At 39.7% G+C, this 27277-nt stretch overlaps 1 protein-coding gene across 3 annotated transcripts; it reads right to left on the bottom strand.

The window, feature by feature from the left end:
- Positions 1-270: 270 nt before the first annotated feature.
- LOC131460682 (vitamin D3 receptor B) lies at positions 271-27277 on the bottom strand. Of its 3 annotated transcripts, none has more exons than XM_058631367.1 (10): positions 27203-27277; positions 26385-26463; positions 14796-14943; positions 13697-13827; positions 12218-12414; positions 11393-11492; positions 10440-10620; positions 8330-8481; positions 7117-7233; positions 271-5966 (listed from the first exon to the last, which is right to left on the bottom strand). In XM_058631367.1, exons 3-10 carry the CDS (start codon positions 14939-14941, stop codon positions 5713-5715), a joined length of 1278 nt encoding a protein of 425 aa, XP_058487350.1. In that variant the 5' UTR covers positions 14942-14943; positions 26385-26463; positions 27203-27277; the 3' UTR covers positions 271-5712. The 3 variants fall into 3 exon arrangements, with proteins under 3 accessions (XP_058487350.1, XP_058487351.1, XP_058487349.1); XM_058631368.1 differs by having other exon boundaries at positions 27199-27265; XM_058631366.1 differs by lacking the exon at positions 27203-27277 and adding an exon at positions 26749-27191.

The following is a 27277-nucleotide window of genomic DNA, read 5'->3' as shown; positions in this document are numbered from 1 at the left end:
AATTAAAGACAATCTTATCTCATCGACAAAGAGACTGTGGTCGTCGGCTCTACTATCTCCATTTTTATGTTGACACGTGTTACAGCAAATTTGACCTCGCATCACTTGCAACTGTTATTGTGGATGCATGTAGAAACAGATTTCTGCTGATGGTGCTCAATTCATACATACAAGTACACATTCAGGAGTAGAAGATGCAGCATTTGATGAACAATAACCCCAAATTAAAAAGTGAATAGCTAACAAAACAAATAACTCAGAAGCCAGCTGCTATGTACAACGGTTTATTTTTGATTTGCAAAACATCTGACAAAAATAACATTACATAAACACCAATTTATATAGAAAAAAGATCTTTGAAAAAAAAAGAGGATAAATTGCAATTACATTAGAATTTAGGTGCCTCACTTTTTTTTTAATTTTTAATAATTGCAGCCATATCATGCTGACCTTTGCAGGCAGTTCATGGCTAGATTTGTCAGTATGCATGTGTTAACAAACATTACATTAAGTGCTTTTGTTGGTTCAGGCATTAAAATCGAATGTGGCATGATTTGGATTCACAAAGCAGGGTTAGAATTCAATGCCAAATTCAAATTTTACTACTTATTTCAAAAAAAAAAATATCAATACACATGGCTGACAGTGCCAATCTCACGCTTGGACAACCTTCCTATTCAAATTGAGCTGGGGAACATCTGAAACCGGTGTCATTAACACCCCCCCTGGACTCAAAGGGTTGTATAATGGCACACAGCTCAGGGTAGATGTGACCAATGTATTCACTGATCAATAAAAACTCTGATTTATATTCAGTGTTTACCTGAAGCAGTTTGACATGAATACAAAAAAGAAAAAAAAACAACAAAAAAAACAAACTTGGTTTAAATTCACCAAAGTGAGTAGTTGCTCCGTTAATATGATACTTGGATCTTTAATGGAATTAAGTTTCCCCTCCCCCCCCGAAATAAGCATCACTAAGTTCCGTACGTTTCAAGAGACAAAATCTTAATATGAGGCTCGTCGTGCAGCAGCGGTGGCGACACTTCGGATGATTCCCCTCATTGTGTGGTGTCGAAAAAAACGCGACTTGGTGACGCTTGAGATAAAAGCAGCATTGCATGGATACTGAGGATTTCACCCTTCCTTATTCCCCTGGTTTGGGCCAAAATGTTTGGCAGGGAATGACAAAGGTGTGGAAGCAGACTTTAGGGACAGAAGGAGATGTGAAGACACAGAGAGAGGATGGAGGAAATGACGCAGCGACATGGTAAGGACGGCGTTCAGCAGCACAAAGACGGTGTTGACAGTACCAAGTGAAGCGCAAAAACACACCTCTCTTTTCTGCTACTGCCACAACGTCTTTCAGGCTGTTCCTTCTATGCAGCTGCATTCTCCACATAGAAGTTCCTCTGGTGTGTTTGCCCTCTACAACTTCTAAAATTTAAAAAGGACAAACAGAACAGGAGAAGCTTGTGGATATAATGCAGCTGCATAAAAGCACGTGGCAACGAGATTAATAGCATCTGTTGCCAAAAAAACTACACAGATACCCTTAAGACGGAGCAAAAGGACACAAATGTAGAGAAGGACGTCACTTCTGGAGTAAACACAGCCTCATTCTTGCCCGTCTGAGCCCTGTTGGTCAGAGTGCAGGCACTGTATTAAAAACACTCCTGGTATTTTGTGCGTTAAGAAAGGCAATGTTAAGTCTGAGAAGGAAATACTATACAAAAAGAAAAAAAGAAAAAAAGAAAGAAAAGAAAAAAGAAAAGAAAGAAGAATGACTTCATTAGCTGGACTCTCCCAAATCTGTGAGATATCTCTGAGGTAATCATTGAAGTATGACTCATTAGACAGCAATAAATACCAACATGAATACAAATATTACAAAAGTAAAAACAGAGGCAAATGCTTAATGCAGAAAAAAAATTTGAGCTAAAAGAGGTAGGTTTTTTAGGTAGATTATGGTGTACATCCATTGTGGACACTCCTTTTTTTTATAAGAACTACATTAAGTTGATTCCATTACAATCCCTGTCCTAATGGGCGGAACAAAAAAAATATTAATAATGATGAAAAAAATAAAGATTGGAAAGCCTTTGCATTGGAGATGGAAAACTGTTTCCTACGAATGATACCATAGAGGTTTTACAGACAGGATTTGTAATGGCAACAGTTACACACAAAACTTCAAAAGATGTCTACGAACATGATAAAGTGTAAAGCTTGCTGGTGATAGTGTACCATGAGTTGTATTTTACAGGCATTGTTACTGTGTTAAGTTGCCAAATTTGAGGAAACCTCAACAAAGATAGATCCATTTTGTAGCGTATATATTTCCACCGACATGTTTGTCAACTTCTAGTATTCTCACAATCGCGATGCAGAGTTTAAACGTATGGATTCTGAGCAGCCGACCAGGGCAAAACCAAACAGCAAACTCTAGGAATGTACCATATTTAGATTTAGGGGAAAACATGTAGGTACATGTGCCAAATAATTAACCGTTTATTAAAATAGTCACAACGGGGAAAAGTGGGGATTCCCTTCTTGTGACAAAACTTTAAGTCAGAATTCCCCAGGCGTCAAAATGTATATTTTCTATTAGTGGCTACATGATGCGTTCAAAGACGCTTCCTGTTTGGTTTTCAACCCCACAAACAGAAGCTCCTCTATCCCCCCACTCTTCAATCCTCCCACTGTATTAACCATAGACAAATCAACACTGCGTCTCCACCACAAAAAGGAAAAAAAACAAAAACGTTCTCAAACCAACATTTACATACTCAATGTATGTATTCAGAGAAAAATCACCATGGAGACTTTTCACATCTTCAAAAGTCAGTGTTCAGTAACCAAGCACATCATACCCCTCATCAAACTAACATGCAAACATATGAGTGGTACTGTCTAGAGACACTCGAGCCTCGACTCCTTAATCGTCAATAACCTCAACAATTTTCAGGAAGAAAACCAAACTTATTTTGAATTCATCAATGAAGAAAAAACAAAAAACAACAACAATCTACTGCGTCACATGTCCAACCCAGACTGTCAGCTTGTTGAGTGTCACAGTGAGTGATGGAGAAAAGGTGGCAATAAGTCACAGTGACGGAGAATGGACTTTAAAAAAAAACCACATGGGCTGAACAAACTACAGCGACAGCTTCTCATAAAGTGAATGTGAGAACACGTCGAGCTGCACTCACTCTCTCTCACGCCATCTTTCTCAAAGATCACAGAGTCAACCTGGTCTGCTGAGATGAAGGAAGCTCTAGTTCTGTCAAAGGAAGCCCGCATGGCTAATCACAGGGACGTTTCTTTTTCTCTTTGTCTTTAAAACAGACGTCGTCTGTCACTCGGCTAATAGGAGACAAAAGAAGTGTAAGACTTTTTTTGTGTCCTTTCTGAAAATCATTTCAATTAAACCTCCTTGTGAAGGCATCAGCACTTGACAGGGAATTGATTGAACGCTTCTTTGGGGGAAATTGTCTTCATATTAAAAAAAGGCATAGTCTCATGGAAGCCTTTCAACATTACTGGCCTCTAAATGTAAAGATTTTTAAAACTTTTCCTGGCAGTTTGGTTTAAGCCATTAGACGCCGCCTGATGAAGCAGAAGCCAAAGATGACTGACAGCAAAGAGAGAGGCATATGAGTTCCTATCATAATCACACACAAAGCTTATTTTCCAAAAGGCCATAGATTAATAGCATACAAGTTTAGTAGATTATATAATGACACTATTCAAAGCCCTGGAGACATCCTCTTGATGTACTGTAATGCATCAGGTGTTTAACTAGCTTGGTGATCTATATGGCTTATATTAGAGAGCAGCATGGTATGTTTGTCCTCTTTCTAAAAATGAAACCTTGGAAATTAGGTCAAAAACATCAACCCCACCACAACACAAAAATAATCTGATTGAGTCAAATACACACGCCACTCCTGACTCATTCATACCAAAAGACGTTATCAAAGTCAAAACTGAGAGCATAGTGTCCATAACAAAACAAAACATGTCAATAGGTCAATATTGTATTTGCATATATTTTTTTTCAGAAAAAATTAGCCTTGGAAAAAATCTATGTAGCCCTATGTACAGCGACGGGACATACAACGTACAGTATATATATATTTATACTTGGTATTTACACAATGCAGCCACTAGAGGGCTGCGCAGCATACATCATCAAACAGGAGGGCCTGGGTGTAGAGGTGCGAACCGCCACAGCCGGGTCCCCAGACATTCTTGAAAAATCCACTTCCCAGTCAGAAACGAAAGGGGTGTGATATCTGTGGAGGTCTAAAGCAGCTTCCCAAGCTCTGCACACACCAAGCTCCGTGTGTACTGAGGAGGAACAATTCATGGAATTGGTTTTGTAACGGTGAAGTAAAGTATATATAAAAAATAAAAATAAAGAGCAACCACTGAAATTACATCTGCATCTGTGCCAGATTCCAAGCAAAGTATGCAGCTACTATACTGTATTACCTAGACAGACCACTTTGCTTTGGCCTGAATTTACTATTCCAGTTAGATTTGGCATTTTAGCCCTTTAAAATCTGTGATTATAGAGAATGTATATTAATAAGTAGGTCCGTGTAAAAGACGGCATAACAGTGCTTAGGATGCATGTGGTAGCAATTAACTATGTACAGGAAAATGAAGAATTAAACAAAAGATTAACGAAAATCCATTTTAAAAAGAGAGACACAAGCCCTACTGCAGGCTTAGTCTGATTGACAGCTAGCAGTGTTAGCTAACACATTTAGTGGCTAATTCTCTCACCTCCAACTCTAATCCCTATCAAACCTGACTAAATGCTCTCAATTCTGCAGTATATAAAACCGTATAGTGACTTTTTCCTTCACTGGCTGTGAGGCTAGTCAGACAAATCGCTAGCATGTCATGAGGCTGCGCGCATGAAGTAACCAAAGAGCAGCACGCATGTTCATGTCTTTGTTTCTTTAAGGTAGTGGAAGCTTTATGAGAAAGTAGTTGACTATACCTTTGGTGAAAGGTGAACGGCATGAGTTTGAATTGTTTACACATATGCTGCCATTGAGAAAAGCAACAACAAAAAAAAGAAGAAAAGAAAAGAATAAAGAAAGACCGACTATTTAAAACATCCAAAAACGTCAGAGTCATGTGCAGGCACTGCTTTTGCACTGATAAAGTGAAATGTCATCCGTACTGTATCTAAATTGCTCTGTGTAAAAGTTACTGTTTCACATAGGTGATGTAAATATAAAACAACCCAGTAAAACAAAGAGGTAGCTCAACTGAATGGCTAGATGAATAACTGAGTATGTTTGTTGAGTTGGTGTGTGTGTGACGTGCACACACACACACACAATGTCCTGGCATTTGAAGCAGCTGTTTGTTGATTTAAATACAGACAAAAATACTGTATACAGGCAGAGGATGCAAGTATAGGTTCATTTGTATTTCATGAAGGTCCCTCGATTATTGTTAACACCTGCTTGCTCTCTATAAACCTTGGACTTAACGCCAAGCTAGACTTCTGAAGACATGACACATAAAACCACACATCCGACACACACCTGCCCAGACACAGACACGCACCATTTTATCTCCTCCGCACTTCCATTTAGACCATTCAGCACATTCTCAGCTCCCTCCCTCCCTCCCTTTTAACCCCAGAGGCTCATCTCTAGCTTCCTCTTTGAGGTTTACAGGTGACCTCTAGGAGACTTCGCTACCGAACACCTCCAACACCAGCGGGGTGAGCTGCATGCTGTGCTCCGGCCGGAAGGAGAGTGAACGGTACTGTTTGGAGTGCTCCTCGTTGAGGCTGCGCAGGTCTGCCAGTTTCTGGATCATCTTGGCGTAGAGCAGCCGTCCGCCTGGGTGGTGAAGCCGGATGTAGGCCTGCAGGATCTCTGAAAGGTGGTCTTGGAGGACTTCGATCCGCGCATGGTCCTGCACACCTGGGCGGTCTACAACAGCGGAGGGGAGAGCCTTTATGCATTTGAGGCAGCTAAACTACAAAACTACACCTGTCTGTTTTGTGTTTTTGGCCTTCTTTATCTTAAACTTTGACAGAAATTGAATATACTACCTAAAAGTTTGTAAAAGTGTGCAACTGCAAACTTCTACAATAAAAAAAGCTTGGTTTTCATAGCCTTAGAATAAGCCTTTCATAAGTACTTAAAGAGAGGGTCTTGCTTTATAGTGGTAGCCATTTTTGTCTGCATTTAGTGTATTCAAATGGAAGCCCTTTACACAAACAAGGAAGAACTACATCTTTTCTGGTACAGAGAAGGCCACTGTAGTTTCATGACATACTTAGAAAAGGGAGGGGTGAGTGGAGGAGTCCTCTGTTTGAGTCTACAGTCTCAACTCCTACACACTGGACCTTTAACATGAGTCCATATGGCTCACATGATCACTGCAGCAAGCAGGACGTGCATTCCTCACGGACATCCTGGTCACATGATGTTGGTAATGCACATCTCTCTTAAGAGCCTATGCTTTATTTAGAGGGGTATTTTGGGTCATATTCATGCTTTTCTTTTTTAATATCTGATCCAGTGATTTTGACCAGTATTAGACCAATACCAAATGATATCATGTCATCTCATCTATTATTATTTACCCAAGAAACAGACAGTAAATGACATAAAAAAAAACACATTATCCCTGAGTTTGCATTTGAACATTCTGTTGAGATGGAAGGCTAATTTTAGATAACAGAGAGCTGATCTATCTATTGTTAATGAGCTGCCTCATATGCACAGGGATGCAAATATCCACTTAGGTACACATGCTTGTTTGCATAAAAATACCTGATTATATGTTTGGAAATCATGCACACAAAAGTGTGCTTAAATAAAAGCTAATACTCAAAAGAAATGGATGGTGGAAATATTAGATAAGATTATTCTTATCTAATTCTTTTATTAGTCCCACAATGGGGAAATGATTACTGTTATTTCTTTATTATCTCACCAAAAAGGTTTATGCTCTTCTGCCACAATTAGAACAGCTGTGAATACACTCTCACTGAAAAAAACTCACAGGCCAACATGATCACTCATGACCCCTCTACATGTTCCCTCCTCCACACAGTCAGATGATGTACTGTACCTGGAGAAAGCAAACAGATGGCCATGAGCAGCACATGTTCCTCCTCTTGCAGGTTGAGCTTCTTCAGACCGACCTGGAACTTCACTAGCGGCTCCAGCAGCTCGAGAGTATGGCCCGCTGTAGAGGAAAGAGCACACCATTACAGTCAGTCAGTGCAGCACAAAACAACCAGCATCAAACCATATCACAGAAGAATAGAAGCCCTCTGGGGAATTTTACCGCGAGTCATTAATATTTTATTTAGGCCCCAGGCCTGATTTTCTCCTGCATGCTGTACATACTCAGGTTTGTTGCGAAATGTGCTTAACATGACATGCTGTTTTATCCACAAGACAAAATCAATCTGTTTTAATGATTTCTTTTTCATATGGAGCAAGGGAACTTGAAAATATTCTTAGTAGATGGAAAATGTTGGTTGTTTCAAATAATGAAAAAAACAATCAATCAAATCGATTATGAAAATCGTTGACAGTTAAATTATTAAGATGTATCAATTGCTGCCGTAATTCTAAATGAATATACATGAAGTATTCTACACCAGTAGGTCACTTTATTAGGTACACCTATTAAACCGCTTGTTAACATGGTAAAATCTCAATGTAATTACACATGCAGACACGGTCAAGATGACCTGCTGAAGTTCAAACCATGCACCAAAATGGGGAAGAAATTTAATTAAAATGACTCTGAATGTGGATTTTTTTTGTTGCCAAAAACTAAACATTCAGGGACAAAATGTCACACAGAGGAAAAGCTTTTATTACTGCACTTGAAAAATCTGTGCTCCATTCAGGCTCACATTTTAAGCAACAGAGCTGCTTGTCCTAACCAGACAGTGGTTGTTTTGTATGGCGAGCAGGTCAGGAGTGACATTCTTAGGTTGATCCCAGAAAGAGGGGGTCTTGTTTAAAGGCAAATGAAAGCCACTCCCACAGAGGTTTCAGCAGATATGTGTAGCATGAATTTTTGCAGGAAAAACTTGCCTTACGGCCGTGTACCCAGGCCACTGGCAGTAACTTTATCTGTTCTCTCACACGACTGATCCCAGTATAATGCTCAAGCCCTGATATGCCATGTTAACATGGAACACAATCTTCTTTTCATCAATTATCAGCTGAGCAATATGAGATACCAAACATGCATTTACACAGTTCTTAACACTAGAGTGTCTCCACAAAACACAAAATGTACATGTGGCAGTGTTCAGACCGACCTTTGGTGACATCACTGATCTGGTATTTAAAGTCAGGTCCACCACAGCTCCACGACATGTCTTCCAGGTTGAAGCTCTGATTTGAGCGCAGCATGATCACCTCAATGGCGCTGGACTTGAGCAGTGCAATCTGGTCCTCTGCAGTCAACTCCCTATGGGGAGAGAATCAGTGAACCATAAATAGTTGATGACTGAACAAACAAACAACTCTTAAATAACCTTGATTATTTAGTTTGCATTTTGTCAAACGTCACCAGAAAATAAAACTTCAGCAGGTAAAATATAAAGAGTTCAAATGAAGTACCAGTCCTTTCTGTGTCAACGTCAGTTTATGAGTTGTAGTATTCACCTGAAGGAATTTTGTTGATCAAGTTTTATGAGTAAAGGTTCAAAGTGTTCTTCAAAGTCCATCTCAGATTAATATGTATGTGTGGGAAAGAAACAAACAGTGATGGATCAACTGTGAATTGAATCTGATTTGATAAACATTAGTAAAAGGATGCCGTGTTAAAGTCTATGGAGGATAAGCGGTAGAGTGAGTTGTCGTTCAACTTGAAGGTTGGGGGTTTGATTCCCAGCTCCACTAGTCTACATGCTGATGTGTGCCCAGGGAAGATAATTAACCCCACATTGCTCAGCAAAAAGCACCATATAAATACAGACAATTTACCCTATAGACTCACCCTTCCCTTTCCAAAGCATGTCAGGGAACTATGGTGGCCTTTCCATGCCAGAAAATGTTGCTCTTCTTGGTTTGCGTAGTAAGCTTCTGCTTCAAAATGAGAAAAGCTCGCTTAAGCTGGTTTATTCGTTTGGGCTGCTGTAGAAACAAGATGGCGCAATATGATAGACTCCATAAAGCAAAGCCATTGACGTAAGTAATTAAAAGGCTTCTTCTATGGCTACTAACATCAAATAATTTAGATTTTAAAAGCAGTTGTAGCCTTGTACAAACACACTATTATGCTCAGTTTCTGCTTGTAAACCTTCCAAAAATACACTGGGGGTTTAAGCATTATCAACAGATAAAATCCAAAATCTTGTAATGCTTTATAAATTCTCTTCAAATGTTTATGAAGTCAAACTACTGCATTAGTAGGGGACATGAGGTGAAGACTGCAGATCTCCAGGGGAGGTCCAGGGTGTTTTTCAGGGCTTAGGGAGCAGATCATAAGTGGACAAACATTCCAATGGTAATCCGACCACGTCCATCACTCGCTGCGAGTGGGAATGACAACTTTCAGGAAATACAGGCCCCAACTCGTTTTATTCATGACTTTGGGGTGACCCCCAAAGTCATGCTTTTGTCAACACACCAAGAGACAAACACACTGGAAGGCATCAGTTGTGATGTGTGAGGAAAGAAGGTGCTTTATAAAACTGCTGGTCTATATATTGCACTAGTATATTCACATAAATGTATCTTCAGGGTTTAAATATTGCATTCTCCTAAATATCTAATCAGAATTAATTTTATCATGTTTTTGCCACTGTAGTTTTTGTAGTTTATCTATCCATCTGTCTGAAGTCTTTTCTGTTATAGATACATCACATGCTCCCACAAGGCAGACTGGTAACATACTTAAAAGTGTGAACTTTACCATGGCAAATGTATAACCTCGTCCAGAGAAGGAACAACACGACATAAAAACATTTTCCACAATGTGTCAGCTATCTGTAATATCAAGTGTATCAGTAATCTCTGGCCTTTAGACCCAAGCCATCACTGCCACACAGTATCGACTAATCAGACAGAAAAACAAGTGGGTGTACAAAGTCTTCATCAGACATTTAGGTAAAGAGTAACTCTAAGACACGCAAATAAAAAATACAGGTGGACTCAATGTCCTGTCAGCACAGCAGTGTTTGGAAAAAACAACAACCATATTTTATCACCCATACACAGGTCTATTCTGAATGCACACAAAAATAACTGAACAAATAGGCTCAACACACTTACATTGATAGTGCTGAATTTCTATTTTGCCTATATGCCCACAAGTAAAATATCCAGAAAAGGCATGTTGTTTCTGGCTAATATCAGCTCTTAACAACTAATGCAGAGTGATAGATTTGAAACTGACAGATGAACCGAAACATGACAGCTCACCTGAACCCAGGGATCATCTTGGCAAATCCAATGACCTTCTGGATGCTGTAGGAAACCAAGTCAGCCAGGTGAGGCAGCATGGAGAGGCCGGTGCCGTCCTCCTCACTGGAGTCAGGGCTGCTGCCCTGTTCCTGGTACATCGTCAGCAGGTTGTTGAAGTTCACTTTGGTTTCTACCGACTCTGAATTGAGCAGAAAGGAGAGTAGAAGAGGAAAAAGAAAGAGTGGGTGTCTTTTTCCCATCATCCAGGCAAAGCTCCTGACCCAGTTGCTGAAGGAAATATATTTTTTCTTAGTTTCATTTGCTAAATAATTCAGTGAAGCTGCAGCAATTTCAGCAGCTCCCAGGTTTTGGTTGCTAAGGTAATGGCAAATGCAATTGAAACACAACCCCACAAACGTCTTCTTCCAAATGTTTTTCATATGGATGTACATGTGCACCGCCTCTTACACACACAGTACAATACATTTGAACTATTCCTCCAGGGAAACATAATGCTGACAGAACAGATGAAGGACTTGTTGGCAGAAAGGATGATCTGAAAATAAACAAGAGTAAGGTCAGTAGAAGAGAGATGGAAGTTTAGATGACAGCTCTGGCATCATGTGAATCATGTAGCGTGAGCTGGGGTTGTTTTGAATCATTCGAGTGTGGTCTGCTGAGTGTTAGTGGGAGACCATGTGACCGTGTCCCTCTCTGTGCTCACTCTATCAGTGAAGGATGCATTAATGACCTGGTGTTTACTAGTAGGAGTCAGGTGTCTGCAGCCTACAGGCTATTCATAGGATTTTCACAGGATAAGGAGTGAAGCAACTAAAATGTTTATTTAAGACAATGTGCAAACAGGTGAAGTGAGAACATAACCCTGATAAGTCAAATATTAACTCATTTAATTGGACAGAAAAAAAGAAAAGAAGTCAATGTTTTCACTTGGGTTGAAGTGTGTTTCTTACCTGGAGAGTGACTGAATGAGTCAGAGGAGGCATCAGACAGAGAGTGAAGAGAGGCAGCTCTGCTCGCACTGCGTGTCACTGGACCCTCACGCACAGGAGGCTGGACGGAGAGAAAAAATCCAATCACTACATTTAAAAATGTGGAACCATCAAATGGAAGCTTAGTATGATGAGGCTAATCTTAGAACATGTATGCAGAAAAAGCATTGTACTGCAAAACTATTAATTAACATACAGCTGATGTTCACTGATATATTAATTAATTCATTCATTCATTCATCTTCTACCGCTTTATCCTCCACATGAGGATCGTGGGGGGCGATGGTGCCAATCCCAGCTGACATGGTACAGGGTACAACAACAATCACCTGTCACACCTACTGTCAACTTAGAGTGTACAATTTGCCTAATCCCCAAAACTGCATGTTTCTGGACTGTGGGAGGGAACCAGAGAGCCTGGAGAGATTCACTGAAACCCATACTATTACTAAAAACCTTTTACTATTATAGCAAAAACCTTTAAAAAATGTTACAAAAACAACAAGCTCATTATATATTTTCAGTCCTGAAATGTTTGGAAAGCCTCCCCCTTGAGGCTCTTCAAAATAAATCCCTAAAACTGTATGCTGGCAAACCAAAGTCACTCACTTCAATAATGGAAATTCACCTTGATCAACTTATTGTGAGCGCTTTAAAATGTTCCACAATATTGTATTCTGTCCCATTCCTATACACAGTATAGTGTTGGTGAATATCTGCAAAAATTAGATTTAATTAATTAAACATGGTAGCGTATTGTATTTGAGACATTCTTGGGACACACACCCTGAAGCGGCAGAAGTCCGAGTAAGAGTCGTCGTAGGTTTTGTGGTGTGCCTCCACCAGCGTGGCGATGACCTGACTTTGCTCGTCGGTGAGCCGAGGCCGCCGTGCCTCTTTCTCCGCTTCGCGCTGTGCCTCCTCCTCCTTCCGCCGCTGAATGAGGTCCTTCTTCCTCTGCACTTCCTCATCTGTCAGAATGACTGGGGGTGGAAAATAGAGAGTCAAAGAGAGACAGAGAGGGAGAGGGTGTTGGAGAAAGGAAAATTGCGCACACAGGAAAAACAATGTCAGGAAAAATACTTGTGGAGTACGTATGAGAATTACATTAATAAAAGATAAGAAGCAGGAGTACAGGAAGATAAAAACTGGTTGAATTCGAAAGCTATTCAGTATGTACTTGTACACTGTGATGACAGCTATATCAATGTAGAGTATGGCTGGGAGGGGGTTGTTATTCTCTGAAGGAAGAGAATGGGAGGGAACAGGTCTATATGGAGACCCCTGCTGTACAGAACAAATGAACGCATTGTCTCTGTTCTGTTCGCGCCTTGTTGTTCTAGCCACTGAATTAGCTCACACATTCAGAGAGGGAGAGAGAAAGAACTGGGGCTCAACAACATGCTACTGTTTTTGCAACAGCAACACTGTTCTCCAACAGTAAATCGTGTCGGTGCCACTGCTCTTCTGGTATTCCCAGAAACACCCAGAGCAGAAAAACATTCAGCTGGAAGTGAGAGGCCTTCGCTTAAAAGTGCCCTCTGGACAATATGCGGATATTGGGAGAAAACAAGAAAAAAAAGGCACCTGCTATTTACAGACCATGAATATAAACAAGTCTGTGTGGAAAGAGGAGGCCTCACTAGATTGTACTTAACAGCAGGTGTTTAAACTTCAGATGAAGTATACTTACTGTATACAATGTGGGGAGGGTCCAGTAGTTCAAACAGAATGTGTAAACACTCTAATGGGGCAAAGACCCAGAGACACTGACCCCAGTCCACAGATTACATAATATTTACAAGAGGGACAATAGGCCCTCCAAAAAATGGCAAAAAAGCTGTTTGAATTTCACTTTTAATTTAAGATGGTGTTTTTTCAACAATAAACACATACTCAAATTTAAATTACAAATGTGTACTTTTTTTGTGTTATTTGTTGTCAATAAATAGTTATATTTTATTAGATGGAAGGAAAGAAAATTGACACATTTATGGGCCATAACAAATCAGCATCAATTATCAGCCATTGGCTGCCCTGATTTCTAAAAATCACATTAGCCATAGGAAAACTCATATCAGCCAAACTCTAGTCCCCCTTATCAAATTCATGTAATTTATACAAATAAATGTATGTTAACTTATGCTGAACGTGGACCAAACTGAGACTCACTTGCAAAACCTAAGTAATGCATCTCCACTTAAGTGGCTGGCTGTGAGGTTTCAGTATTGCCCTGAAGACGTTTCGATCACCTGTCATACTTACACTCTTTCATCATGCCAATGTCCACACAGCGTTTCAGTCGGCACGCCTGGCAGTGGCGCCTGTTGTCCTTGGTGATGGTGCAACTGCCGTTAAAGGGACACGTAAAGGCGGCCTTGCGCTTCATGCTGCGCCTAAATAAATTGCAAACATTTCAGAGTTTGTTAAAAAAGCACCCAGATATAACAGTGTACAAGCTAACCAAAGGGAAATTATATCTGTAACTAACGCTTGTAAGCATAAACATGTGTAACACTACACGAGTGGCAAAAACAGCCTTATTCTCACTTGTTTTAAATTGTTGGTAAACATCTTTCCAAAAAGTAAAAAGGAAAAGCGACAATAAATGATGGTACATAGGACACCAGTGTGACTGACAACTGCTATTTTCAAGTCGTAGTCAAGTATTATGTGACGCAGCGAGGGAGGATGAGTGCCAAGGAATCCAGGGGTACAAGATGAATCAGTGACAAAAAGCACAATAATTTAGACCAACATTAGTTCTCAGATGTGAGCGGGCAAACACACACACACAGTGAGGGTTCGAATAAGGGCCAGCGGAGCGATGAGGATGGAGGTTATTAAACATCCGTCTTCTTTATCTTCTCACTCTAAATATCAACACTGTCGAGAGGAACCAACACAAACGAACGGATGCATCGGCCAAACATGAACGAGCAATATCCCAACTTCCTCTAGTTCCATCTTTGATGAGACTGCAAATGTGTGTTTTTCAAAGAGCAGGTAAAAGCCAAGGTAAAAGCTAAAAAGCAGTGCTCATTTGTATTCTCTACCTGTTGCTGAGCATTAGTGTAAACAGCTATATCCCAGGTTGTGCATGTTCTTATGTAAATGTGGGTGGCAATTACCTTAATGTATGTGAGTGTGTGGGAGGTCATCATGCATTCAAGTTAATACCAGTATTTGTATGCAAATAAATACATGTGTCGATAACTAGGTAAACAGCGTTCCGTCGTGTATTCATCAGGGTGTGTGAGCTGTTGTGCGTCATACAAACAGTCTCAATATCTATGTGCATTAGCTATGGTAATGTGTGTCTGATTTGCAGTGCATCCATGACCTCACATGTGCATTAATTTACCTGAAAAACCCCTTGCAGCCTTCACAGGTCATGGCGTTGAAGTGGAAGCCTGTGGCTTTGTCGCCACACACGCCGCAGATCCGCGGCACGTTCCTGTCAAACTCATCTGGGGGCAGAGAGGATGTACTCACAACTGTGGGCTCCATCACTGAACAGACACAAAGGAATGAAGAAAGAAAAACAGGGGAGAGAGTAGGAGAGAAGAAAAACACATTAAATCAGCTCCTGGTTATCTAAACTGTTCACTTACTTTGCCACCAGCCAGCGCAAAAAAAGAGAAAAATCTGAATCAATCTGCCAGCTTCTAACATCTGAAGTCAATTTAAGAATATTTTCTAAAGTTCTAATCTGTTCACCGCTGCACTTCACAAAATATCAAAGAACTCTCATTATCTTACAGTGGTTGTTGTAAAAGAAAAAAAAACCTACACAGAAGTGAGATGCATGTCTTTACGCTTGTTACCATGCCAACCAAACTTCGTTCTTTCCTGCAGGACACATTGGGCTCCAGTCTATCCTTCGGGGGTGAAGTATACTCTAATGTTTTTGTACTGGAGCAAGCAACCGGAGCGTTATGAATCAAGTGGAAAAACCCTAGTTCCACTCCAGAATGCTGGATCTGGGTTACATTTGATTACATCGTGCTCCGAGTATCTATTTCACTTAACAGCCTTGTGAGAGGGAAAAAAAAAAAAAGCATGTCACCGCAAGGCTAGCATCCTCATAAACAAACAATCACTGTCCTTTTCACAAAGCTCCTTTCTTATTCTTTTCGTTGCTTCCACTGTAGAGTCAAAGCAAAGCAAATGATGGAAGGTTGAGGGAGGGGAGGTGAGGACAACTAAACCAATAAAAACCTCAACAATCTCGCAAATCAACAGCCAGTGAGGTGAGGGCCCAGCTGAATAATTTAAGTGACTGGACAGAGCTTTCTATAATTCATGTCTAATTAATAAAACACCTACAGATGTGTACACAATCTTTTAAATTAAATTAATTCAATGTTTGTCTCTGTTTTACTCAGTACAGTTGAGAACATGATGACCAGTGTGTCTCTAAACCAAATTGTGTCCCTGGCCAATCCCATTAATGGCATGTGTAGTCCTTATTAAAACAAAAGGTCAAAAGAACCAAGAAAACAAGGGGGTCTAGTCATTGCCTCACTGCTGCAGGCAGCAGGGACAAGAGTGGCTCAAGCATCTACAGCACCACATGCTTCAACAGGGATCCTCTGATACAAAGACCACTGTAATGCACCGATAAAACATGTACACACAACTGAAAACCACAACATCTACGGACGATAAATTAATGAAAAAGAAAGAGTAAAAAGTCATGCATGACCCACAACAAATCAGAGAGATGCACTTATAACAAAATCGTTTATCTTAATAAAGGAAGCCGACTGAACACGGACTGTACTGTGACGAAGGCCACATAATTTTAATTAAACTTGACACAACATTTATAGCTGCTGTCACTCTGCATTAGAACATACTTTCTGTTTCTATACGTCAGAAGGCCAACTATGGTGAAAGAATAGGCAAAAGGTGTTTTTAGTGCCTCAGTGCACATTCCTTTCTCCTGCCTACCCTTCGACACAACCCTCTTCATTCTAAAAGCAGAGGTTAAGTACACATGTTGAGTCAAAGGTCCCTTAAAATGACCAGTCCATAAACGCTTTAAACAAACTTCACATCTTCATGACACTGCTACAATAGAGTTTATCCAAAGACACATCAAGATAAGGCCTCAAAGGCTGTTTACTATGTGATAACACTTGTGATGTAATATGAATGGGTATAATTTTTGTATTTCAAAGACTTAAAAACAGCAAACAGACAACCCCACACTCTAACTCTGTCTAACTTGCATTGATACATTTATTGCAATTGGTACTGGACATTCATCGGCCAAATGTTTTTTAGAAGTGGGAAGCCATTTTAAATACTGTAGGAGTGGCTGTGACCTGTGACCACAGCCACTCCAAGCACCCGTGACTGTGTAAATGGTCAAATCTCACAGCCGCTCCTATTTAAGTTTGCTTCTTATTTAAAAAACAACAATAAATGTATCAATGCGAGGTAACAGTGTGAGGGATCTTCAGATCTCTTCATGGGACTCCTGAAAATGTTTTAAATAAAACTGCTTTCATGGGGACAGAACTCCCTTCAGTGTTTTTAATGTACACTCCAAACTTTGTCGGTCATGTCCTTCCAGAGAAACTGTTATTTTGGTGGATTGTGGTGAAACCATTTATACCATCTGCCCCACAAACATGGATATGGATAGAAAAGTTGAGTGGGTGACTTTCTCATGTTTCCTTCCAAGTTCTCTAAAAAGCAGTGTAGTGTGTTAAAACAATAAATCCCTTCAGCAGGTTCCACACATTAGTTACATCATGTAATGAACTCGTATGCAATAATGACCAATAATATATTATGGTCGTTTCTTTATGAAGTGTAAACTGTTCTCCAACATGCAGGCAGACTTATCCCAGTGGCCAATCACACTCAACACTCGCAGAGATCCAAGAGGGAAAACACCCACTCATCTTACTATACCATCAAATGATGAGTGAAGTCAGTCCTCTGTGATTGCATTCAGCCGACAGGCCATTACACTAAATGCACAGTAGTATCGAGAGAGTTCTAAATAATGCATCAGGTTATTAGACCAGATGTGGAGTCATTCCAGACTTGGGCTCACAGAGCAAGGGAACTGGTTTTCAGCTTACGGCTTCCATTGAATGCCTCTCACTTGAAATATACATTTATGTGTGCAAGCATAAATCAAATTGGCCAATGCTGTAATAATGCAAAATATTACTCATGTCAGTGTGTTTCACAAATTACAAATGCCTGAGGATAAAACAGCAAGAATGTGATTTCTGATAAGCTTACAGGATTAAATCCAGCTCCACGGCAGAAGATATTTTTTTTTTAACTGACAGCTGGGTAATAGAAGCAGCAATGTATTATTTTAACCTTTAATGAGAAGCATCAACAACTAGTGTGCTGGACTATTATTGCAATTACTGAATCTCTGCCATATGTTTTGACTGGGCTGTTGCTGCAGAAAGGAAATTATGCATTTCCTCATACTGTAATCATTTAGTTACTTGGATTCCAGCAGCCAACTGTCAAACTCCCAACAAGTTGGAACAGCCTTCTCAAGTGGTTAACACACAGCAAAGAGAAGCAGCATATTTCTGGTATAAATATGATAATAAGACCAGAGTGAGCTTGAAAAGATACAGTGAGAAATGGCGTGATTAAAATGCAAAATCTTCAGTATTAAATGTAAATAATTGTTTTAACAATGACATTTAATAAGCTGATTTAGACTTTTCTTTGTCCCTTTTTGGAACCTGTTATAGAGCTCACTGCTCCTGAGGTGATTCTTTCCAAAGGTGCAAAGCTGGAGGGGAGTTTATAGTACTTAACACTTTGTTATCCTCAGCTAAAAAAAAAATATGAGACTTCATAACAAACTAAATGTTTGACATGTGTTTTAGCTTGAAATTGATTTTTCTACATGTTTATATATTCATCTTAAACTGGAGAGGCAAGCATCTCACAATTACAATTTCATTGTAAGGACAATGTATAAAGTCAATTAAGACATTATATTTTTTTTATTGCCAAGGTGCAAACTACACCAGGTGTAATTTCCATCTAAATGTTCTATGTATTAATATGTGTGTTATATGGTGGTAATCCTTATTGTTAAATATATAATCTGCTCAGTCTCAGTCAAGAGCAAAAAAGTGAAAAAGGTGTCTACGGGGTCCTTTGCATCTGAACGTTTTATAGAGCAATATAGAGTTTTATAGAGCACATGTTTAGTTGATATATACACACACACATATATATATATACACACACACACACACACACACATATATACACTGTATATGACACAGTATAAGGGAATGAATAAAAGAGAGATGGTACATGAGAAAACAAAACTTATGATTGACGTGCATCAAGACATCACATGAACCAGGACTCCTGATTAAATGATTAATTGATTACTACATTAAATGTCAACTATTTCGATTATCGATTAATTGGCTTGAGTCAGTCTAGATATTAAAACGTGTCTTCTTTGATTCATATAAATATATAATAAAGAAACCATTAAAACTGAATACTTTTGTGGACCAAACCAATTTGAGAACATGATCATTTTTAGGTTTTGGAATCACAGATCAACAGTTTTCAACATTTGCTTACATTTAATGGACCAAACAACTCATTTAAATTATTCGGTTATGAAGATATTTGTTAGTTGCAGCCCTAATATGAACTGTAAATGGTCATTTGCCGTTTACAGTCAGAGATGAAATGACAGCAAACAGGAGAAAACAGGCCGACCACACAGTCTGTTTCTGTTATTTTTAAAAGCTGGCTAAAAATAACAGTCATAAACCACCTCTATTACTGGCTAAATATAAATTCATGTCTCATCTCTGACAGCCCCTCATCTTTAAAAGTGTCAGGGGAAAAAACTATTAGCTATTCATGTCGGAATCACATTTATAGTAGGATTTATTTCTGACGATGCTGCTTCACTCCCACTTTTAAATTAAATCAAAAGGGCCAGTTTTTGGCATTTAGTTCCTATTGTGAGTGTGACCACTTATTATTGTCACAATGAAAATACTTAAATGATAAATGAGGAAACCTTTTGGCATTTGTATGTTTAGATCATGGATGTCCAAAATTGAAACTTGACAGTGGCTCAAGGCAATTGTATTGTACTGTATTAAGATGCAAGCAGGTTCTGGGATCCCAAGTTCCATGTCAATCCTATTGATATCAGTGATCACTAGTGCGATGCCGTGCCATTAATTCGGTGTTTCCATAGTGGTAAAGTTTGGTTTGGAATGGTAAAGCCCCAGGTCAGGCTTGCATTTACTCTGGTACCCCAGGGAAGGGCATCAAGGGATGGAATGGTTGGTGACAGTTATTTTGGTACGATTCCTTACGGAAATGCAAAAAAAATACACACCAAAGTGAACCGTTCCACTCAGTGGAAACTCAGCTTAGGTAGCCTTTCAATGTTAGGGTGCAGCTCACTCATTGACAGATTAAGAATAACTTTAACTACAAGTCTGGCTGGCAAATACTATAAAGCGGGGGTGTCCATGAGTCAGGTGCATGTGACAACACCGTCCTGCTCACACATTGAGTAGTGAAGACGATGACTGTTATTGATATTGCATATTGTTTAAACGAAGAATACTATAGTTTTTTTTTTTTCCAGCATTAATATACCGATAGTGGGGGATATACCTAAAAGCACTGTCCAAAACAAAAAGGCATTCAGTTAGAGTAACACAAAACAGTGAAGTCCAGAAAACCTTCAAAAAGAGAGGAGCTAACTACAGAATGATTTCCAGTCACCTTTTAATCAGTTGTAAGTCCTATTGATTAAAAGTGAGAAAAACATTGTATGCAATAACCAATCAACTTTACCTCCTTTTATCTGTGAAAACTGAAGACTTGAGCTTGGGAATGAGAGATGACACAGCAGTGGTGGCCGATGAGCAAGAGATGAGGCCTGCTGTAATTATGTGTAGTACCACAAACTGACTGTAGTTTGTCATTTTAACTGGGTGGTGAAAGCAGCAAAATAAAGACATTAACCCAATTTTGGTGGCGTAGCCAGACAAGTGGCAAGGGAGTTTCCCCTTCTTTTACCTCAACAAACTAGCTGAGAGAACAAGTGCTATTTAACATGGAGCGGAGCCGTGACTCATCTTTTCCTCTTTGATTTATTCACGTTATGGCTGAAATGATTTGCATGTGTCTCATAATCCCTGGGACAGATGTTAGAGCCAGTCCACGTTTGAATCCATAGAAGAGATATTAAACGTTTGATCATTTCCAAAGATAATGGTCCAGTGCTGTTAGTGGTGTGGACTGAATTAACTACTCAATCTTCAATAGCATGAGTTTAACTTTGACAAATGGTCCAGTGATGTAATATTTACTAATGCACACATGGCAGGTCTTCTATACACCCAGGTTGAAGGAATATCCCACTTAAGTTTGTTATATATTGACAGTTTGTAAATTGTTAAAATGAGAAACAATAATTGGTACATGTTGTGTTAATTCTGAGGATATTGCTCTCAGTGCTCAGTAGTACTATATAGTCATTCATGACCCTGTATACTGGTGCTGCACTTACAAGTAATTTAAAAAGGTAAACATTTTATACATTTAAACCCACAAAATTTTCATCTACAGCTTGCAGGCTAACCTACCCAATAATATAGCTCAAAGCAGTTCCACGCCCGTGTTGGAAATTTTCTTACAACACGGGTGCGTGCTTCAGTTATGGGTCAGAAATGCCTCATGTTACCGATACACATTTTTTTCATTCTCGTGTCACAGCAGATGTAGATATACATTTTCTTCACTGTGTCTATTTAGTGCACTGTTTTAGTCAACAGTCAATACAATAATAAATTGTAAAGCCGATAAATGCAGATACAAAATGACGAGTGCAGATTTTGCTCATATCATGCAACCCTAATCACAATACATCTTTTCAGTGAATCATTGCTGACCTACAGGTTCAATGTTAATAAACATTCAGGTAAAAATAGAAGGATAAACAGAAGGTAGGAGGCTATACATGTGTATGTGAATGTGAATGATCATAGTGCAACACAGGGTATAAATGTAGCTCCATGTTAAGGTGGCAACCAGTTCTCTCCAATGTTTTCAGTTGGGACTGCAGTACCTATTTAAGCGCTAATAGGCGCAGTTTTACACGTTACACATAGCTCCTTTAAGCCTTGGCAGATAAACACATGAGCATGTACGGTAAGGCGGACCTTGGCAGGCGTCCAATATCACTCACAGTGCAGCTTATTGTCCTCCATTCTACTTAACTTTACATTTCCAGCTGCACTTGAGTATGTTATTATCAAACAGGAACGTGGCCATTGGATTTTCTGTCAGATGCCCCGTTGCTAATAAAGGAACTCTACCGTGAAAAAGATTTGGAGAGCAGCCCATTTGTCAGATTAACTTTGATCAAAGTCAATATCAAGAGATAATAAAACCCTACCCCACCATCTAACAAAAGTGATTAAGTGGTGCCATTAGTGTTAGGGTGTTGAAATGAAATGTGATTCAGGACGGGGCGAGATATAACAAAGTGGGTAAAGAGGAGGATCCAGACAGTGCTTCAAGGAGGGATCATTTTAACTGCATACAGACGTGCAGAGGAAAGAGGGGAAAGCGGGAAATAAAAAACCTCTGGCATCACGTCCCAAGAATGTCAGCAATGGGCTTACAGACCACATCCCAACACATAAGAGTCAGAGTCAGAATCATATCCAGACCTATAACAGCACTGGAAGAAAGAGAGGGATAGCTGTGGAACGCCTGAGTGAGAGAAGGAGGCCCTCTCTGACAGTCCAATGAGCATCTTCCATCGATATCACATGACGCAATCCCACAAATGGTTCTGAAATTGTTCCATGCTGCCAAACGTTCCTCTTAAAGGGGAAAAAAATAGAGAGAGAGACAGTGGTAGAAGGATATAAAGGAGGAAAGAGTGAGAGAAAAGACAGAGGTGGAGGAAAAGGGAGAAAACATAAGATGTGTTTTACTGTAAACCATGGACTGAGTCACCACGAGTACAGAAGAGACGTAAAACAAATCAGATATGGAATGACCCCTAGATACAGAGAGAACTGAGCTACAAGAAAAACACACAGGACATCTGAGCCTACAATAATGAGGCCGAGGAGGAAAAATTTAAAGGATGGGAAAGGTACTACTAAAGCAAACATGATCTGAGATCAGAAACAAGACAGCTTAAATTCATATCTGTTGAGTGTTATGATTCAATTCTGCTTGGTGTAATTAAAAAAAACACATTATGTGAGGAGAATAGATAGAGGAAAGAGAACAATGAACAAAGAGAGACAATGTGGACCTAACAACAACAAAGTACGCAGTCTGTAATGCAGCTAAACAACTGGCTAAGCAGACTAGTCCAGTCCTGTCCCTTCGCTTCCCTCTCTCGCTTATTCACCCTCCTGTAGCCTCCACAAGTCTATCGCATGCTCTTTTCCAATGATCACAGGGAGCATATTACAGCAGCAGTAAGAGCACATGACAAGATGACCTGTGCCCCACACAGGATGGGCTAAACTGGGGTGGGTGGATGGGTGGGAGAGGGGGGTCCCATGTCCCGTGTCCAACCCTATGGTCTCTGCCCCTCTACCCCCCTGTCCAGGCCCCAGAGCTGGCCTGCAAGGGGAGAGAGGCCGTGAAGGCAACCTGCACCCTTGTGCTGGGCCCCTTGCTGGACTCAGGAGAGGGGAAAGAGACAAGGCAGGGAGAGGCCCACTCAAACACACACACACACACACACACACACACACACACCTAAAGTCCTGTTTCTATCTTTTGACAGAGACAGTAGATTCTCAAGCACACCAAGTCGACCAGACAGCCCAGTAGTCCGTGCCACACAGACGACTTGGACCAAAGTTACATAAAATACTTTAACCATTAGAATATACTTCTCATAAAAAATCGTGGAATATGAGAAATTGCTGGTGAATTTGTAAAAAGGTAAGATATTCAAAGGCAGGAAATTGTACATCCATAATACAATAACTGGATGCATGTGCTGAGAAAAACAAGGACATACATCCAGTGACCTACATATCCAACATTTTGCTTTCCATGATTATTTTCCCCTTGCATTTCTTGTGCTCTAGATACAACAACCATAACCTGTGTGATGTGTTTGGCCTCAACATCAACCACATGAAGGTAATTGAGGACCCAAAAACATTAGCAGGAGCTTTACACTTCATTAGTCTCAAAGGCAGCTCTGCATATGTGACAAACGGCACGCACATATGCACATACAAGTGAGTCTTTACAGTTAAGTATAGCAGCCTCTTTCTTTCTATAGGGTTACATGTGAGAGGAAGCAACCAATTATAGCAGTCATGTAAGGGGGTAGGGGGCTGGGTTCTTCACTGTATAGGAGACATAATGGACTGTACCATCATCACAGCGCACAGCTCCATAAACAACCTGCTACTATTACAGTGAATATATACAAACAGAGGCCCCCTCACTGCACGTCTGTGATCAGTTCTTTGAACAAATTAACTAAGAACTGATTCAAAGGCCCCAGCCTTGTCCTAAATAAAAAATGTTTTAGAAATATACATCCACATGCTTTCAACTGTGTCAAGTCCTACAATTGTGCATGTGTTTTTTTACCTGATAAGCAACAAAAAGAAAAGCGATGGAAGAAAGACAGGAACCTTGCAGTAATTAATGATGTCATTATTAGCCCAGTGGTTCAGTTCTCCATGATGATGAAGTGAGTGTTCAATGTGTAAAAAATATTTGTATTTGTTAGTGAGTGCAAAATTGTGCTGGTTTGTGAAAGTGGCTTCTTTCACTCTCAGGTAACTGTAGGACATGGCCTCATGCATGCAAACTGTGATTATGTGTTACTTGATCCTACACTACACAGAGTCATAAAAAGTTCAGCAGGTAGTCGTAATAATTCATAGAGATCTTTCATCTCTTTTGTAAGCTCAATGTTACTGTTCTCATGAGAGGATTAACAGATAAAGTTATCTATGGCCTATGTTAGAATCCGGTCAACAGATCACCTATAAATGATTCAGGTATTTCCTTTGGCCAATATCATTGATCACTTTTCTTGTTTCCCCCGTCTAGGTTCAGTAGTAACAAATCAATCTCAAACTTGCTCAACTGAAATAAACATTTGCTGAACCCTCTCTCTAATCGTATCGTCATTTTGTGTCCACACCAAGGTGAACTTATATATTTTTATTTAAAAAAATGGGTGTGTATTAAGTATCATTTACTTTTAATGGGCATTCAAAAAAAAGTTTTATTGTCTTTAGCAGCATGTCTCAGGCTTTTGAGAGCAAAATTAGCTGATGCCAAGATCAGCCAGTTGGTGATTATTAAATAATGAAAAACTGGTCAAATCTCTCGATTGACCTCGAGTTGAATTTAACAATATTTACTGTTTAAATTAATCATCAGTTCTGCAGATTTCATTACACAGCCCTTCAAGTCTTCAAGGCCTCAGTCTTTAAGCTCAATGAGTCTCACACATTCACACAATGTTTTGACAAGCCAGATTAAATTCATTACAGTTAAAAAAAACCTGACATCTGCAATGTAAAAGAAAATGTAAAAGTATAATTTCCACTATTTTGGAGAGTAATGTTAACAGACACTCACACGTCCAGACGGAAACAGCACTAAGCGTAAATTATCTTTTTCTTTGCCATTTTTAAAAAGTTCCCCATAAAGACAGCATAGTTTCAGGAAACATCTCCGTCCACACTGAACCTCCTGAAACAACTCAAAACGTTGTAGTACATATGCCAGGACTGTAAGTTGTGCTGTAACACTACACCAAAAACAGAGAAGAAGACGTTGTACACATATATAATAACAGAAACAGAGACACAATGTGCCAGGGGAAAGAAAGGGAAATAATCTCTGTTTGTTTACATTTCGGGCCATTTCCATTTGAATATTTAGCAACTTTACAGACCCATGGAACCTTTTTTTCTTTTCTTAAAAAGCGACTAGCAACAACTGCAGAGGCCATTTGGTCTCTTCTGTAGTGAAATTAACATAATATATTTCATACTCATGTCACAGCAGATGTGGATATAAAATATTTTCATTGTGCAAAATAAATAAGCATAAGAAAATAGCTGTAGGGTGCGCCAGCATAGAATTCAAGGAGGTAGCAACTATTTTAGTTATCATATCGAATCCAATAATACATTTTAAAGCCAATATCTGCTGATGATACCGACATCATGCCAATAATGTTGTAAATCCATGGTATTTAATATCTAAAATGATTTACAGCTCTGCAGATTTCATTACACAGCCATTTGAATAAGACCTTGGTCCTTAGAACTTGAGTGTCACAGATTCACATCACATCTAGAAAAGCCACATTGAATTCATACAAACAAAACAGTTCAGTCAATGCAAACGTCTACACTGATATAAGAGCGTTTAACATCTTACATACAATTGCTCATAGACTGAACTAACATATTCCACAGAGATTCTCTCTCAAATTTAGTATGATGGGGTGGATGATTGTATCATAACCACATTCATACAGTTGCAAATTCATCTGGTGATAAAGAAAAATTAATATCTAAAAATAACATTAAGTTCTGGTGATTTGATTGCACAACCGTTAGAGTCAAACTTGGTCCTTGGCACAATTTCATATTACATCTTGAGATGTCACAGTGTATTAATCAAAACACATATTTGCAATTCAGTACATGCATTACGTCAACACTAATATTAAGTGTTAGGTCATGTTAACCGTCACTTATTGATTGTGTACCAACTTATTCCTCAGAGCTTTCTTTTCTTATGAGCCCATTGCCTGATTTCAATCCATTACATGTAAATAGGTAAGTTAAATTTGACAGGGTACGTTTCCAAAGGCAGTCAGTGTCATATTGACAGGTTTCTGAATCAAAAGAAAAAATGAAAACAAACATCTCACCTGGTGTTGTAGCATCCCCGTGTACAATCAGGTAAGACTTTAAAATCCTTTCCCTTAGTTTACTTCCAAGTTGTTTATCCTGTTCAATACAAAAGCAAAATGGCATGTCGCAAGTCAGTGAGTGGGCCTTTACCCTAGATCCTGACCTGTTGTAGCTGTGTTTATGTAACTCTGAACTATTTCCAGCAGCAACATACACGCGCGCACACACACACACACACAGAGGTTCAAGTCAGACAAGTCTGAAGACACTTAATGTTGTGACACTTGTAGTGCGTTAATTTGCTGAAAACCGATTCCTGTGAAGCGGTTAATCACAGTCACTCTAGTATTTTTGTTTTACTTAAGTATGCGAGTTTCGTACCTCAGCTCAACTTTTCGCCATCGACGCCGTGCTGCGTTTATAATCCTCTTTAGTCGTCGTCTTTATTCTCTCGCAAAGTGCGTCCCCTCCATGTTGACTGGGCCAGCAGTAAGGGGCTTGGCTTTGAGGAGAGAGGACGGCGTTGTACAAAAAAAACTCAGAAATGTGACGAGACTTTCGTGGAGAGAACGAAAAACACCCGTTTTAAACGCAGACGCTCTCACACACACAGCAGCAGCAGCAGCGTTGGTAGTAGTAGTTGTAATAGCTAACGTTAGCGTGGCTGACTGGCAGCTTTAACCCTAAAACGCGGCCCCAAGTTCAGTCAGCATATTAACCGTCCTACGGACTGCGGGCGACGGAAGCGCAGCGGAGAAACACGGTCGAGCCGCAGTCGTCTGTCAGTGGTGGCGGACAAACGCATTGACGATAAAACTAAGTCAAACACACCTACGTTTGTACGACGAGAATTATTCCTCCTTCCTCAGGACCCACATAGATGGCCATTACTTTCTTTGTTATGCACCGC

Source organism: Solea solea, chromosome 6, assembly GCF_958295425.1.
Source record: "Solea solea chromosome 6, fSolSol10.1, whole genome shotgun sequence".
Classification (NCBI taxonomy): domain Eukaryota; kingdom Metazoa; phylum Chordata; class Actinopteri; order Pleuronectiformes; family Soleidae; genus Solea; species Solea solea.
The sequence above is the reverse complement of the archived record's forward strand: the minus strand, read 5'-3'. Positions and strand labels throughout refer to the sequence as shown.

Bases quoted from the DNA above. Each gene is read 5' to 3' on its own strand.
- LOC131460682 (XM_058631367.1), bottom strand. From the start codon at position 14,941: ATGGAGCCCACAGTTGTGAGTACATCCTCTCTGCCCCCAGATGAGTTT. The intron at 10,621-11,392 runs GTAAGAAACACA...TGCTCAATTCAG, and splicing joins CTCATTCAGTCACTCTCCAG to AGTCGGTAGAAACCAAAGTG. The intron at 8,482-10,439 runs GTGAGCTGTCAT...CTCTCCCCATAG, and splicing joins AAGATGATCCCTGGGTTCAG to GGAGTTGACTGCAGAGGACC.